The following is a 15624-nucleotide window of genomic DNA, read 5'->3' on the forward strand; positions in this document are numbered from 1 at the left end:
ACTTTTACTCAATGAGTTAATGGTAGCTCTGCTGTAAATAAATTCAGATTGACCACCATGCACCGAGCAATAAACATTTTGCTGGGTATTGTTAATAAACAGGGATGATCAAAACTTTTATTATGATTTTTCTTCATTATTCAACAATGATATCCATAGGCACAGAATAGGAAAAACAAATTAGAAAATATGTCAGAAAAATAAAAATAGTAAAAATAAAATATTGACTTATCTTACAGAAAATCTGCATAACCTAGCATGGATTACTTTTCCCTCTTGACACAAGAATTATTTGGTTTAGGTTTCTGAAGTTAGGCACACTAACCCATCTCCCTTTTGAAATTCTTAATGTGATCCAGTATTGAAAGACTCAGCATGATAATATCCAACAGGAAGATTTGGGAACTGATTAGCAGTTAGAAGTCCACCTGTCACTTATGTAGCTAATACTGTTTTATGCAATTTTAGATTCATTTTTCTAAAATATTATTAGTAAAAATTGGTAGAATTAACTGATATATTCATATTTCATAAATAGGTAATAAGACTGGGACAGTTTCAGACAGTTCAATTCTAATCAAGACATTTTTGCACTTTAGTGAACACAGTAACATGAAATATATTCTAAACACTAGAGGAAACTGCTCTTCGTTAGGCATCATGCTACCTACTACTAAGAATGAATACAGTATTTTGGGTATTTTGGAGAGAAACACAGACAGGGATCATGGCAACTATAACTAGTTCAAAGCATGTATATTAATTTAGTGACAGAAGATCAGGGTAACTGGTTGCTAGTTTGCTTTTACAAATTTTAGGAGATTGACTCTGGATAGGCATATTGAGGCACCCACCTTCAGTTGTGACAGGGAGGGAAATCTCCATGCATGCAGCAGATTGTGCTTTTCGAAATGGAGGTCTTCCAGGTCCTCGCCGATTTGATTTTGTAACATCAGCACTAGAAAGGCGTTTTCCAGTGCTGCAGGTCTGGGAAGTTGGACTTGTACAATGCCCATTAACATGATCTGTAAAGAATATGATGTAGAGTAAGGCCCAAATTTCATAGCTGAAACAATTTTATGCAAACAAAATATTTAATTTCATTGTAACATCAATCTTATTGTATTTCAGGTAAGAGAAGAATTTCCATAATGTATCATTTTTGCCACATTTTTGGGGAAAAACTGTTTAATCAAGTTAAAAATCAAGGCAAGACTGTTGAAAGGTAAAGGATCTCTCTTTTCTGATGATGGAACTACCTTTATTTTTCAATATTTATTTAAAAATGAAATTATTTTAAAAGAAAAATATTTAAGTAAAAACAATCACCTGAAAGTAAGAAATTAATTTAAGGTCAACAACTGGCTGAGTACAGTTTGCCCTATAAAAAATCACAAAAAAAAAATCACAGAACACCACAAATAAGAGAAAAATGAAAATGTCACATATGTTTTATGGTAAGTAGTATGTATTAGGAAAGGAATGGAGAATAAAATGAAAAGTGTCATAATGCCTCTGTATAAAAACAAATTAAAACCTTTTTATTTAATTTAGCTTATTTTTAATATTTTATGTGATACATACTTCCGTTTTAATTTTATAATGTTATTGCCTTTTATGTTATTTTAACTAAGTTTTATTTTCAATGATTATTCTTATATTATTTTCTCTGCTTAACTTTGTATTTATGTTAATTTTATTATTATGTATGTTTTTATGTTCATCGCCTAGGCCTTTCTGTATTGGGCGATTCATAAATCCAATAAATGTAAATGTAAGTTCCAAGGTGAGGCTGCACCTGGAGTACTGTGTGTAGTTTTGGTTGCCGCATCTCAAAAAATAAATAGTTGCATTGGAAAAGGTATAGAGAAGGGTGACCAAAATGATAAAAGAGATGGAATGGCTCCCCTATGAGCAAACGCTAAAGAGGTTAGGACTATTCAGCTTGGAGAAAAGATCGCTAAGGGAGAATATGATGGTCCCACAAAGCAGACCAGAAGATGGTCTATCGAAGCCAGAAGACAAACAGAAGCAAGACAGATCAGTCGTTTTAGGGGGTCATTTATCAAAGTGCTATATGGCGTTTTCGCATGCGTTAAGGCATTTTTGCATGCAAAAAATGCATTTAACGCATGCGAAAACGCCATTAACGCGTGTGAAAGCACCATAAAACATGGTGCAATGCAAATGAGAAAAAGGGGAGGATATTGGAGCGGGATTTTTCGCACGGCTTTAACACAAATTTTAACTACACCTTTTTCATTTGCGTAAAGTGTGTGAGAGAGGAGAGAGAGAGAGAAAGCGAGAGCCTAGCCATAATCCCCTCACACTAGATAGGTATTTATTTCTCTATGGGAGGCCCACCTAGTAACAGGAGGTGAGGTTTAGGTAATAGTGTAGGAGTTAGGAGCCACTTTGACATTCAAAGTGAGATGTACAAACAGAACAGAGCTCTCTTGTGAAGATTTGATGACCTTCGGAGTGAGGAAACTCACCCAGAGTCTTCAGAGTGAGGTTTCCTCACTCCGAAGGTCATCAAATCTTCACAAGAGAGCACTATTCTGTTCGTACATCTCACTTTGAATGTCAAAGTGGCCCCTAACCCCTACACTAATACCTAAACCTCACCTCAAGTTACTAGGTGGGCCTCCCATAGAGATATAAATACATATCTAGTGTGAGGGGATTATGGCTAGTCTCTCTCTCTCAAAACTACTAAACATGGTCCCCCCAGTGGTTGTATGTAGGAAATACAATTCTGGCACTTATCACAATATGTGCTCTCTTAGCTGTTCCCATAGGTATTAGCGCAAACTGCGATAAACTGCCTATTACCATAAAACACGCCCCTTTTCCTATCGCATGCGATATTTAGTGCATTTTGATAAATCCAGGCCTTAGCTTGAAGATATGTATTGCACATATATTTAAAGAGAGGCCAACTCTGGCTGGGTTTCGCACAGCGGCTGCGTCATGGGCTTGTTTTTTGTTTTTTTTTTAGAAAATGTTGCACTTTTTTTTTTTTTTAAGTAGGTAAGAATCAAATTTTGCTAGATGCAATTTCTGATTTATTTTTTTTTATCACTGGATAGGTTTCCAGCAAGATTCAACTCCAAATATTGTGCTTTTTTCAACTCTGCCTTTCAAAAGATTTTGCACAACAGAAAGTATCTCTACCGTAGCTTATTTCTGTGGACTACCAATTTAAAAAAAAAAAAAAGGTACAACATTTTCTAAAAAACAAGCTCCTGACTTAGCTGTTGTGTGAAACTCGGCCAGAGTTGGGCTCTGTTTAAATACATGTGCCAATAAATATCTTCAAGCTAAGGCGACTGGTTTGTCTTCTTCTGGTTGCCTAAGGGAGAATATGATACAGGTCTATAAAATCATGAGTTGATTAGAACTGGTACATGTAAATTGGTTATTTACTCTTTAAAAAAAATACAAAAACTAGGGGGACACTCCATGAAGTTATTAAGTAGCATATTGAAAACAAATCAGAGAAAATTATTTTTCACTCAACCCACAATTAAGCTCTGGAATGCACTGCCAGAGGATGTGGTTAATGCAGTTAGCATAGCTGGGTTTAAAACAAGGTTTTGACAAGTTCCTGGAGAAAAAGTCAATAAGCTTATTAACTAAGTAGACAAGGACGGTAACTTTCAAACCGGTGCACTCAAGGATGTGGCCATTTTATAACATGCACATGTATGTTATAAAATAGACTGTCCGTGCACATATGTGTGACAAATTTTAAGTGGGCGTGTGCCTGTGCGTGCAAATGCCACTTCTACCATGTAAATCAGGGGATTTTAAAAGAGGCGCGTTTTACCAGTTCATCCCCAGTTCAGAGACAGGTCCTCCAAAACCCCTTAGTTTAAAAGTCTTCACTTCCCCCATTTATCCCTGACCTTTAAAACCCTGTAGATCTGCCTATTTTTCTTTTTTTTTTTTTTTAACTTTTAAGTCATTCATAGCAGTAGTAAAGTTACACAGCAGGGGGCCTCGGCGTGCACTGGATCACAAGTATTTACACATGCATCTCAGCATCACTCCCAGAAACACTCATACCCTGCCCAGATCACACCCATCCCTCACCTCTTTTTGAAAACTTTCGAGATGTGCGCACTGTGGGAGATATGCGTGTATCTGGGCAGCTTTTAAAATCTGTTCAGTGTGCACAAGCTCAACATATTCACGCATCCCCTGATTAATGCATGTGCCAGGCTTTTAAAATTCACCTTTTAGGGAATGTGTGTTTAGAATGGGAATACTTAATTTCTTTAGAGATGTTTACACATGATTTGAGATAAGGAAGACAGAACTGCACTCATTAGCATAAATATGCAGTAATAAAACTCAATTACATGATGATAATGAATAGAAACAGAGGTCCATATGGAGTAAGCTGGTCAGCAGAAAAGTTATTCAAGAAAAGTAACTTTAATCAGATATTCAGCAGATCTTACCTGGATAAATATTCCGTTGAATATACCCAACAAAGTTATCCAGGTAACTTTACATCTGGTATTTATCCAACCAGATTTACCTGGTTAACTTTGTCCAGGTACTGCCCTGACAAAGTAAAACTGTGCTCCAGGAACGCTCTTAGCAACACCTCTTTTAATCCAGGTAAAACAGTGATTTAACCAGAGACTGGAGGGAAATATTGAAATCTTAGGGCATGATTTTACTCGCATTTATGCAAGTAAAACTGGGTTTTATTCAAGTAAAAGCATTTTACTTGAGTAAGTGGGCTTTTGAAAATTGCTACAATATATGCCTTTGAATTGTCCATATGATTTACTCAAGTAAGTACATTTTATTCAAATGGCTTTTGAAAATTGCTATGATAGTATGTTACATTTACATGCATAATTCCTTTGAAAATTAACCCTTTAGGTTTTGTCTGGCTAACTCCAAAGGTTAGCCAGACATAACTTCAATTTTTTCATGTGACTATATAAAAAATATATAGTAACATGGAACTCTGTTAAATAAATAACTGAATATATGTAATAAACAAATTAAGCTATCATAGAAAATTCATAGTAGTATATTATAGGACATTTCAAACCAAAACTTATAGAAGCCTTTCATTTCATTACTTTTCAAAGAAATAACTGTCACATGAATAATTTTGTGAGTTATTAGTATGAGTTAAGTATTTTTTATTGCACTGGGAATATGGATGCCTCATAATTTCTATATCTTTTCCAACAGGACAGAAGAGTACATTGTACAGATTAATACTGAAGGGGTTACTGTATGACAACTACATGGGTGTGCCATTTAATGGAATTCCCTGTAATAATTACTACTGATAATTTCATATCCCTATTTCTTTCTAAGACAGTGATCTTCCACATCTACTCTGTAGATCTCCTATAGTTTCCTTTTATCATCCATTGACTAACACATTTTCTGCAAGTCAGTTGTAAAGAATTTGACTTCTGTGTCAAGGCTATTATCTCCATAACATGCCTGAGCCTTGACAGTAAGACCATCAGACAAGAGATTTAAACTAAGATTTCCTGTGCTGCAGCATGTAAACTAAACTGGCACAATTAGTATTAGTTTATAGCAGAGGTTCTCAACCCAGTGCTTGGGATACACCTAGCCATTCAGATTTATAGGATATCCACTATGAATATGCATTACATAGATTTGCATACAATGAAGGCAGTGCATGCACAGCTATCTCATGCATATTCATTGTGGATATCCTGAAAACCTGATTGGCTAGATGTATCCCAAGAACTGGGTTGAGAACCACTGGTCCCCAAACTATGATTTGCCACGCTTTTCCTTCCAGCAGCTAGATCCAGCCCGTGGAAGGTGTTTCTCCCTGCCCAAAGGCTGGTGGGATTTCCCAGCTTCTGCCAGTGGTAGAAGAGCATGACAGACTTGCAGAGATGAAGAGAGCTGCTGACAGGGAGGCTAGGCCCTGCTAGCAAAACTTCAAAATGATGTAGGCTGAAAGATTGTGAAGCGAAGGAAGAGGAGTAAAGGAAAGAAGGGAAGGAGGGGCAAGGTCTGAATAAAAGTGGAGGTGGAAGGGAAGGAAGGAGAGGACTGTCAGAGAGAAAGGCAGCAAGAGGAGGGGAGGAAGTGTGAGTGATGGGAGGGATAAGGATTGAATGAGAGAAGAGAGGAGGAGAGAGTACCCCACTGTATTGGAGATAGTAAGTAGGAAAAAAGAACATGAGGGTCAGGTAGTCCCTACATAAAATGGATCACTGCTAAGGGCCACACATATACTGCTTGTTTATATACAATGAAATATTATAGCTAACTATTTTGCTTAGTAAGAAACTGACAAGTACAGAATGAGACATTTCTTACATTAGACATATTAGACATCTTATGTGTTAGACATATGAAACTGCATTGAGATGTTAGGATAACATGGAGGCATTTTCCACTGACAGAAAGGCCATCTCTGCTACCATTTTAGAACTTAGAGGGATCAGAACCAGATAGTTGTGATGGCTAGGAAGTGACAGTGTCAGAAAGTCCATCTGCAGATTAGAGAAGACAGACACCATTGGCCACAAGCCCAGCCATGGACAATGGTTCATAATGGCCAAAGGTCCAGAAATGAGGAACTACCTCTGACCAAAATAGAGCAGAATAGAGTTTTTGTAGCTTTCTTAGAATATAAGTCGAGCGGCGAAGGTTTACTGAGCCGCGAGTATAACATGGGGGCAACTGCGAGAGGCTGGCAGGCGCAGAGAGGGATGGAGGGGGAAGGGTTGGAGCACAGGACAGAAAGTGCGGGAAAAAGGGTAGGAAGAGTTAGGGTAATAAGGGGTGGGGAGTAGAGGGGGCTCAGGGTGATTTAAATGTGAGGCATAGGATTGGTTAAAGCCTATGACGTGGGGTGATCAGGCAGCAGTTGCAGCGAGAGCGGCAGGGCTGAAGCATGAGTTCTTTAGTGCTGCGAGCAGTCAAGGAAAGTACCTTATAAGATACTTTGAGGGGAGGAATGAGGCGAGGGAGCGATAGAGGCCGGAGAGGTGCAGGAAAAGTTATGGCGAAAGCGAGCGGCAGCGGCACGGTCCGTGCTGCCGACCAGGCAGAGACGGAGCAGGCCTAGCCAGCCAGGAGCCAGGGCGGGGGACAGACCCAGTTAGGAGGTAGGAGGCGAAAGCAACTTTCCATATTTCCTGAAATACAGCTCAGCCCGGGGGTAAGCGGAGGCTTGCCCCAACGGAACTTTGAACATCTTCGCTGCTGTTGCCGGACGAGGGACGCTTCCTGCTTCCGGGAGGAGGCGGGACCCGGACTCTTACCTATAAATTGCAGTTTGTTGCTGAGCTCCACCGAGGTAGGAGGCGAAAGCAACTTTCCATATTTCCTGAAATACAGCTCAGCCCGGGGGTAAGCGGAGGCTTGCCCCAACGGAACTTTGAACATCTTCGCTGCTGTTGCCGGATGAGGGGCGCTTCCTGCTTCCGGGAGGAGGCGGGACCCGGACTCTTACCTATAAATTGCAGTTTGTTGCTGAGCTTCACCGAGGTAGGAGGCGAAAGCAACTTTCCATATTTCCTGAAATACAGCTCAGCCCGGGGGTAAGCGGAGGCTTGCCCCAACGGAACTTTGAACATCTTCGCTGCTGTTGCCGGATGAGGGGCGCTTCCTCCTTCCGGGAGGAGGCGGGACCCGGACTCTTACCTATAAATTCTCATTCTGCTGCGGCGCGCAGCAGAGCCGGCGCGCTGCTGAAGCCGCGCGCGCTAAAGGGGCACATGGTTAAGCAGGGCTTCGCCGGATTCGCTGGATTTCTGGACCTTGTCTATATGATCCGATAAGTATTGAACTTTGCAGATACCCTCCTATCTCCAAGAAGTGTTTATTCTTGTATATTATTGTTTATGCATCTTCCAACACATTTTGTGCTCTAAGTGTGTATTATCTTATCCCCGACATGCCACACACTAAAAGGAAGGCTAGGCTATGGCCTTCCAGTGATGTGGTAAATACAGAGGGTGGGCAAAAAACTGTGTTGGAATGGCTAGATCCCCAAATTCCCCCATGTGGGCTGGCCGCTGAAGGAGAGTCACTGGAACGGGGTGCCTCTCCTCTGGCCATAGAGGCATCATTAAGCCCGGGGGCTCCGGCACCACCATCTCCCCCCGGTAGAGAGGGTGTAATAACCACAACTCAGATAGGGGGTTGTCAAGGGGATATATTAAACTCACCAGAGGTAGAGAATAGAACCGCTCAGTTAAAAGGTATGTCCGAATTAAATCCGGAATATAATGAAAGACCTCAAGTTAGTTTTTTGCAAAGTTCCCCAAAGGAGTATAGTACACCAAAAGATGGTAAATCTGATAAAGAAAAGAAAGAAAGTATCAAGGTAGTTATTGATGTTGAGAAAGTTTTAAAAAAACCTACATGCATTACTCTAGAAACATTGTGGATGCGGGGGTTTTTATGTTTAGCTAGTGTGGTGGGACATTACCAGCCGGAATTACATGGGGCGCTTCTTGCTTATTGTGACAGTATTCTTGGAGCTTACAGGAAAGGTTGGGCATGGCTCAATTATGATGAGAAATTTAGAGAAAAAATGGCGGGAAATAAGTTAATGAGCTGGGGGGCACAGGATATTAACCTATGGCTCACCCAGATGACTAACAAAGGGTCGGTTACGGGTAGAGCAGGGGGAGGAGCAAGGGCAGGGGCAGAGGTAGCGGGGGAAGGTGGGGGTGCGGGAGCCGGGGGGGAGATAGGGCGCGGAGGTATAGTGGAGAGTAGGGAGGATAGGAAAGCAGGGGGCGGGAAGGATGTATGCTGGAGGTACAACCGTGGCTCCTGCCTTTTTCCGGTTTGTAAATTTAGACATGCGTGTGCTACGTGTAAGGGGGCGCATCCAAGTAGTAAATGCGCGCAGACAGCAGTTAAAGCGGCGGTAAGAGGGTCTAAGTAAATAAATAAATAAATAAGAACAAGTTAAATAAGAGGGGGGGGCATATATATATATTAAAAAAAAAAGGATAAAAGAGGGGAGCAGGGAAGGGAAAGGGGAGGATAGGGCATTCAGGGTGTAGAGAGAGAGACATTGCGAGGTCTTAACAATTCACTTTTCCTAAAGGCTGGGCAGAGGCCGAGAGATGGTCGGGCGCAGCGAACCGGTCGAGGAGCGTGGATGAAGAAGAATGGGATTTAATTCGGAGTTCGGTGGCGCCCAATACATGGGCAGCGTACGTCAAAGGAAACCAGAATGTGACAGAATATTTGAGTCAAATGGGGTGGCGGACAGGGCAAGTGTCGGAAGACATGTTAGTCCGATTCGTGTTGGGTGCAAGGAGGGATGGGTACACAGTGGCTTCCGTAAGGGCGTACTTAGCCGGCTTTACCTTTTTTCAGAAGTTAAGGGGAGCCGGAGAACCGTTACGCAGTTTTCAGATCAAAAAAGTGCTAAATGGTTGGAAAAGGTATTTAGGAGGGGGTAAGGATAAGAGGTTGCTAATTAGATATCAGTTTTCTACGGTATTAGGACGAGTGTGTTGGTCAAATTTCGAAGTTGTGTTATTTCAAGTGGCATTTTCATGGGCATTTTTTGGGGCACTGCGTATAGGGGAGTTGATAGCGAAATCCAGGAAGAGCACGGGTTGAGAGCTCAAAACGTGTACATTGGCGAAAGGGAAGTTGTAATATTCTTGCATAGGTCAAAAATGGATCAAGGGGGTAGGGGAAGTTATATACGGCTGTTGCCGGTATCGGAGGAAGGAGTGTGCCCAGTTACTATGACTAAGAATTATCGGCGTTCGAGGCCGGAGAGAGTTGGGCCTTTCTTGGTACATGAGGAGAGCTCAGGGCTGACACAATACCAATTTTCGCAAGTGTTGCGTTACGTAGTGCGGAAGATAGGAAAAGAGCCAGGTCTGTACAGTTCACACTCCTTCCGGATCGGAGCGGCTACCACGGTGGTGGAAGCAGGTGTCCCGGTGGTGGCCATCAAGAAGTTGGGTAGATGGAGTTCGAATGCATACAAGTGTTATATCAGGAGAGAGAACGTATAGCGGGGTATTGCGTGGGGGTAGGTTACGTGGCAAAGGGGTTCGCATTATAAAAAGGGGGGAAGGGGGAGAAAGGATGATAATTGATGATGTCTTTTCTACTGCAGAGCGCATGGGGAGGAGTCCTGGGATGGGATGCACCTGGATCGTGGGCCATTCTTTCATACGCAGAGCACAACGCCACGCCTTGAAACGCCCTTATGGTGAACAATTGGAGATGGAAAGGCTAGGATGGAAGTTAGCCTGTTACAGCAAGAGAGGCATATAGTGGGACGAGCTGCGGTCTTTTGTCAAGGACAGAGTGGAGATATGGGGGACACCGGATATACTAATTATTCATTTAGGGGGGAAGGATATGGGCCAGAAGACATGCCGATCTTTGCTCACGTGCATTAAAAAAGATTTGTCACAGTTTTTTGTTTTTTTTTTAATTTTATTTTTAATTGCATTTCAATTTTTACAAACAGAAAAAGAAACAATAGAATAATCTCACAATCGTCTGATCCATATAAGGAATTGCTTCCTTATACTAAAAGGTATTAAATATTATCCTATACAGGAAATTTGTATTTGAAATTAGAGAGCAATTTAAAGTTAAGTATACATATGGAGCACTATATAGAAACTATTAAAAGTGAAGTCACTTAACACCATTGTTGTTCCCACACTTTAAATATATTCCCCCACTTTGAACCTTTCATGAATAATCATGAATGAGTATCTAAATACGTTCGAAGCTGTTCTGGAAAGTTGAAGACATATCTAGCCTCTCTATGTTTAATGAAACATCTGCAGGGATACTTTAAATTAAATTGTGCATCTTTTTCCAACACTTCCTTTCGCATATCGATAAACTTCTTCCGTCTCATCTGCGTAGTGTGTACCACGTCAGGAAAAATTCTTATGGGGTATCCATAAAATTCACTTTTCTGATATTTAAAATGCTTTTTCAAAACAGTATCTCTTTCTATAATAGAGAGAAATTGAAATAGCAATGTAGCTCTAGCATCAATTTTTGATTCAAACGATTTCTCTAGAAAATCTGTTAGATTTAAATTATCTTTATCTTCCAAATTTTTTCCCTCCTGGAATTGCTGGATGTAATAAATTTTAGAGATAACAGGCAATGAATTTTCTGAGTAATTTAAAATATTTTTCAGGTAACTATTAAATAAATCAAGTGGTGTAACCAAATGAGTTTTTGGAAAATTCAATAGCCTGAGATTTAATTTCCTATTTTGATTTTCAAGCATTTCAAATTTTCTTTCATACTCTTCAACTGATTTAATCAAATTAGATTGAACCTTGTGGATATCACCCAATTTCTGATCAAAAACATTTGCATTTTTTTCCAAATGTACAATTTTTTCTTGTGTATATGTACTCTTTTTCAAAGCATCCTGCACAGTTAAAGTTAAACTATTAATAGACTTTTGTAAGTTCAACATCATTATCCCTAATTCTTACATGCAAAATTTTTGAGAAACAATGACTGAAATGTCCTCAATACCAGATAGCTGTAACTCTGCTCTTGAATGCTCAAAGGTTCCAGCAAGTCCTGCTGTCAGTGGTGGAGATTGTACCTTATGATCTTCTTGACTTTGTAGTTCTATATCAGAAGTTTTAGCCATATTCGGAGCATCTCCTTGATTATCAATTAAACATTGACCCGCAACAGATTTTACAGCAGGAGGGACTGGTTTCTCTGGGGCCCCGGGGGTTAACGACGTCTCATTAGCCAAATAGATCTTTTCTTGCTCCTGAACTGGTCTATTAGCGGCCCCCTCCGGAGTAAATGTGGAAGCAATTTGAAAACACTCAACAATACTAGGTTGTGTCATTTTGTTTGGAGTAGATGTTGTTGAAAGCTCTCTCAATTTCGCCTTCCTCTTGGTATAAGGCATGGCTACTAATTGTTACTTTACTTAAAATATTCCCAGCAACAGTTCAACCAAACAAAGTGTATTCAAATTAACAACATAATACTCTACTTAACTTTATCTTGTTCTCTGCGGCCGCGGAAATACGTTAGCCTCCGTTCAACTCCATCCAAATCCGGGCTAAGCCGGGCAAAGCCGCGTGCCCCTTGGCTGTGCACGGCTTAGCCGACGCGCCGGCGTAGGCTGGATTTTAAAGCCTACCTGGCTCCTCCTCCCGATGATGTCACCAATACCTGGATGTAGGAAGTAAACGCGGTCAGCAGACCGCTTAACAGCAAGGCTCACCAAGGTAAGGCAAAAGAATGTCACAGGCCTCTCAGCAGTCAGACCCCGATTTAGGAAAAGTCCTGGCAGCCAAAAAAGATTTGTCACAGTTTATGAGCTGTTGGCCGAACATGAGAATTGGTTGGTCAGACATAATAGTAAGATTAAAACATAAAGAGGAAACAATTTGGAACACAGGGGTTAAAAAATTGAACCGGCAGATGGGCAAGTGGATGGGGTGGGAAGGGGGTTTCTGGATTAGACATAGATGGTCATGGGAGTGCGAGGCAGGGCTTTTCAGTGGGGATGGGGTGCATTTGTCTGAGATAGGTATGGATTTATTTAACAATCAGTTACAAGAGGGGTTGGAACAGGTGATTAGGAAATGGCAATAGCCGCAGTTGGGGGAACGATCCGATAGTAAATCGGTCGTTTGTGGCGGAAAACCCGAGCCCAGTTTACGAGTTACATGTTTAAAGGGGGAGTTGGGGAGAGGGGGAAGGGGGGTACCCTGCGTAGCCAAGGGGGGGGGGGGCTGCTACGCGGGAAGACGAGAGCCCGGGGATAAAGGTTCTCAGTGGAGCCAGCTCTCGCTGGCCCGTGGCGGAGCAGGCGGGGGAAGGGATGCTCCACCATTGGGGTTTGAAGGTGGTGGAGACTGGGGCAAGAGGGGGGAAAAGACAAGAAGGGGACGTTGAGAGTCAGTTATTTTGTAAGGGCTCGGCTTATGTCTAAATTAATAAACTGCGGCCTATTTGAAAGCCATACAAGTGTGATGTGTTGTTATTGGGGGGGCGAGCCTGGACAGCAGACGAGTGTAAGTGTTGCATCCCATGTTAACAGTTTTATAATATTTCAGTTAAATACAGAAACTGTTCTGAAATCTTACTTTAAATGCCTTTCCTTTGAGTATTTTACAAGAGAGAAATATATTTTCCCTTACAATAAGAAGAGACTATGGCAGCTTGAGCGGTCAGTGGCTTGGGTACAACCAGAGAAAACCACCAGTAGACTCTGGCTGTGCTTCAGTGCTATTTTATTTACAGTGAATTTAAACATACAAAATGGCCACTGGACTTTACTTCGGATACTTCAGGACAAGAAATGCAAACAAAAAGCAGACAGTGCAGCAGTTCATTTTAATCTCAGGAGAGTGCAGGCAATACACAGTATTTTATAATAGCAGCAACAAGCAGCAGCCCAGCTTAACTGTGGTCTCAAAAACAATAGTACAGTTCACCTTAGTTTCAGGGAACAGATTGTCTTCAACATAGCAAGTCTTGGCATATGGGAACTCTCTCCAGGCTACCTAGGCCCTTACTAAGCCTTCTAGGCCCTGAGGTCCTATGCTGTGGTGAAGGGCACTTACATTCACCCAGGATTTCCTGCAGGTTTCACCCTTAAGGAGGACCGGGTGGGATAGCTGTGCCGGTCCTTTAAGGTAGACTGAGGGAGTCTCTTATATACACTCCCTCACATACCCTGCCCCTCAGCTCTGCTTTGCCAGGATGAGTGTTTGCCTGTATAAGGGACACTCTCTTAACAGGAAATCTGCATTCACATTTTCCTTTCCTGCAGTGTTGGATCTTGAAATTGAAAGGCTGCAGGGCCAGGAATCACCTCATCACTCTTGCATTGGATTCTTTGTTCCTATTGATCCATAAGAGCGGTTGATTGCCCATTAGAAGCATAAACTGCCACCCCAGCAGATAGTAGCACAAAACCTCTAAAGCCCACTTGACCTCCAAGGCCTCCTTTCAACCATTGAGTACCGTCTCTCACATGGCATCAGCTTCTGGCTGAAGTACACCACAGCATATTCTTGGTCATCCTTCTTCTGGGACAAAACGGCCTCCAAGCTGACTTCTGAGGCATCGGTTTGCACCATAAAAGGTTCGGTGATGTCCAGGCTGACCAGGACCGGTTCAGAACTTATTGCTTCCTTCAGGGTTCTGAAGACCTTCTCTGCTTCCTCTGACCACTGGACCTTCCCTGGTACTTTACCAGTAGCCTTGTGAGAGGCTCTGCCTTCTCTGAATAGTTAGGTATAAGCCTCCTATAATATCTAGTAAAGCCTAAAAACGCTCTCACTTTTACCTTTGTTTGTGGGATTAGCACCCATGTGATCTCCTTGATCTTTCTGGTCTGCAGATAGACCTTCCCCAGTGTATAGCCAATATACTGGAACTCTTGACCACATAGCACACATTTCTTGGGATTAACCATCAGCCCTGCTTTCTTCAGACTGTGTAATACAGCCTGGAGTTAGCTAAGATGGGTCTTCCAGTCGTGGCTGTAGATTACGATGTCATCTCGGTAGGCAGCTGCATATCCTTGATATGGGCGGAGCAGGCGGTCGACCAATCATTGAAACATGGAAGGGGTGCCTTGAAGGCCAAACGGGAAATACTGTCAACTGGATCAGCCCTATAAGTGTAGAGAATGCAGTCTTCTCTTTCGTCAAAGGTGTGAGAGGCACCTACCAATACCCTTTCTTAAGATTGAGAGTAGAGATTAACTGGGATGATCCCAGCTGCTCAATCAGTTTATCCACTCGTGGCATTGGATATGAGTCAAGTTTTGAGACCGTTAATCTTTTTGAAGTTAATACAGAACCTGATGCTGCCATCTGGCTTAGGCACCAATTCAATGGGTGAGGACCACTCACTGTTGGACTCCTCTATTACGCTGAGCTGGAGTTTCTCTTCACTTTGGCCTCGATGACATGGTGCCTGGCCTCGGGGATCCGATAAGGTCGCTGGTGTACCACCACTCCAGGGGACATATCATCATCAAGTTGTACCAGCTGGGTATGACCCGGCAGTTTCGAGAAGATCTCCTTGTTTTTCTCTACCAACTGCTTCAAGTCAGCTGTGTTCAGTGGACGGCTCTTCTCCGAAGGGTACTTGGGCTTGGTCCAGTTTTATTCCAATCTCTGGGCCAAATTCTCCTTTCTGAACCATGCCACACTCTTGGGGCACCCATTTCTTCAGGAGGTTTATGTGCTAGATTTAGTTCTTCTTTTGCTTATCAGGCTGAGCTATCTTGTAGTCCCCACAGGCCTTGTTTTCTCTAGGACTTCATAGGGTCCTTGCCAACAGGCTAACAGCTTGCTTTCTGATGATGACAAGAGGACAAGGACCCGGTCTCCTGATTGGAATATTTGCTGGAGTGTGGGGCAATTATAAGCTCGAGCTTGAGAATTATGAGCCTTTTCCAGACACAATTGAACCACCTTGCCAGCCTTCTTTAGATAATCTTGTACTCTGAGCACATAGTCCACTATGTTCTGCCTGGAATTCACTTCTGCTTCCCAGGTCTCGCAAGCTATATCCAGAATTTCTCTCAGTCTCCTTCTGTATAGTAACTCAAACAGGGAGAACCCCTCTGAGCTT

At 42.1% G+C, this 15624-nt stretch overlaps 1 protein-coding gene across 9 annotated transcripts in view; it reads right to left on the minus strand.

Moving 5' to 3' along the window:
* Nucleotides 1-15624, minus strand: part of STXBP5L (syntaxin binding protein 5 like) — a 779311-nt gene that overhangs the window by 121498 nt on the left and 642189 nt on the right. For all 9 annotated transcript variants that reach the window (XM_029578338.1, XM_029578339.1, XM_029578335.1 and 6 more), the window contains one exon: nucleotides 855-1025. In XM_029578338.1, the coding sequence (XP_029434198.1) occupies nucleotides 855-1025 (171 nt within the window). The remainder of the gene's footprint in view (nucleotides 1-854; nucleotides 1026-15624) is intronic.

Source organism: Rhinatrema bivittatum, chromosome 15 (assembly GCF_901001135.1).
Source record: "Rhinatrema bivittatum chromosome 15, aRhiBiv1.1, whole genome shotgun sequence".
NCBI lineage: Eukaryota > Metazoa > Chordata > Amphibia > Gymnophiona > Rhinatrematidae > Rhinatrema > Rhinatrema bivittatum.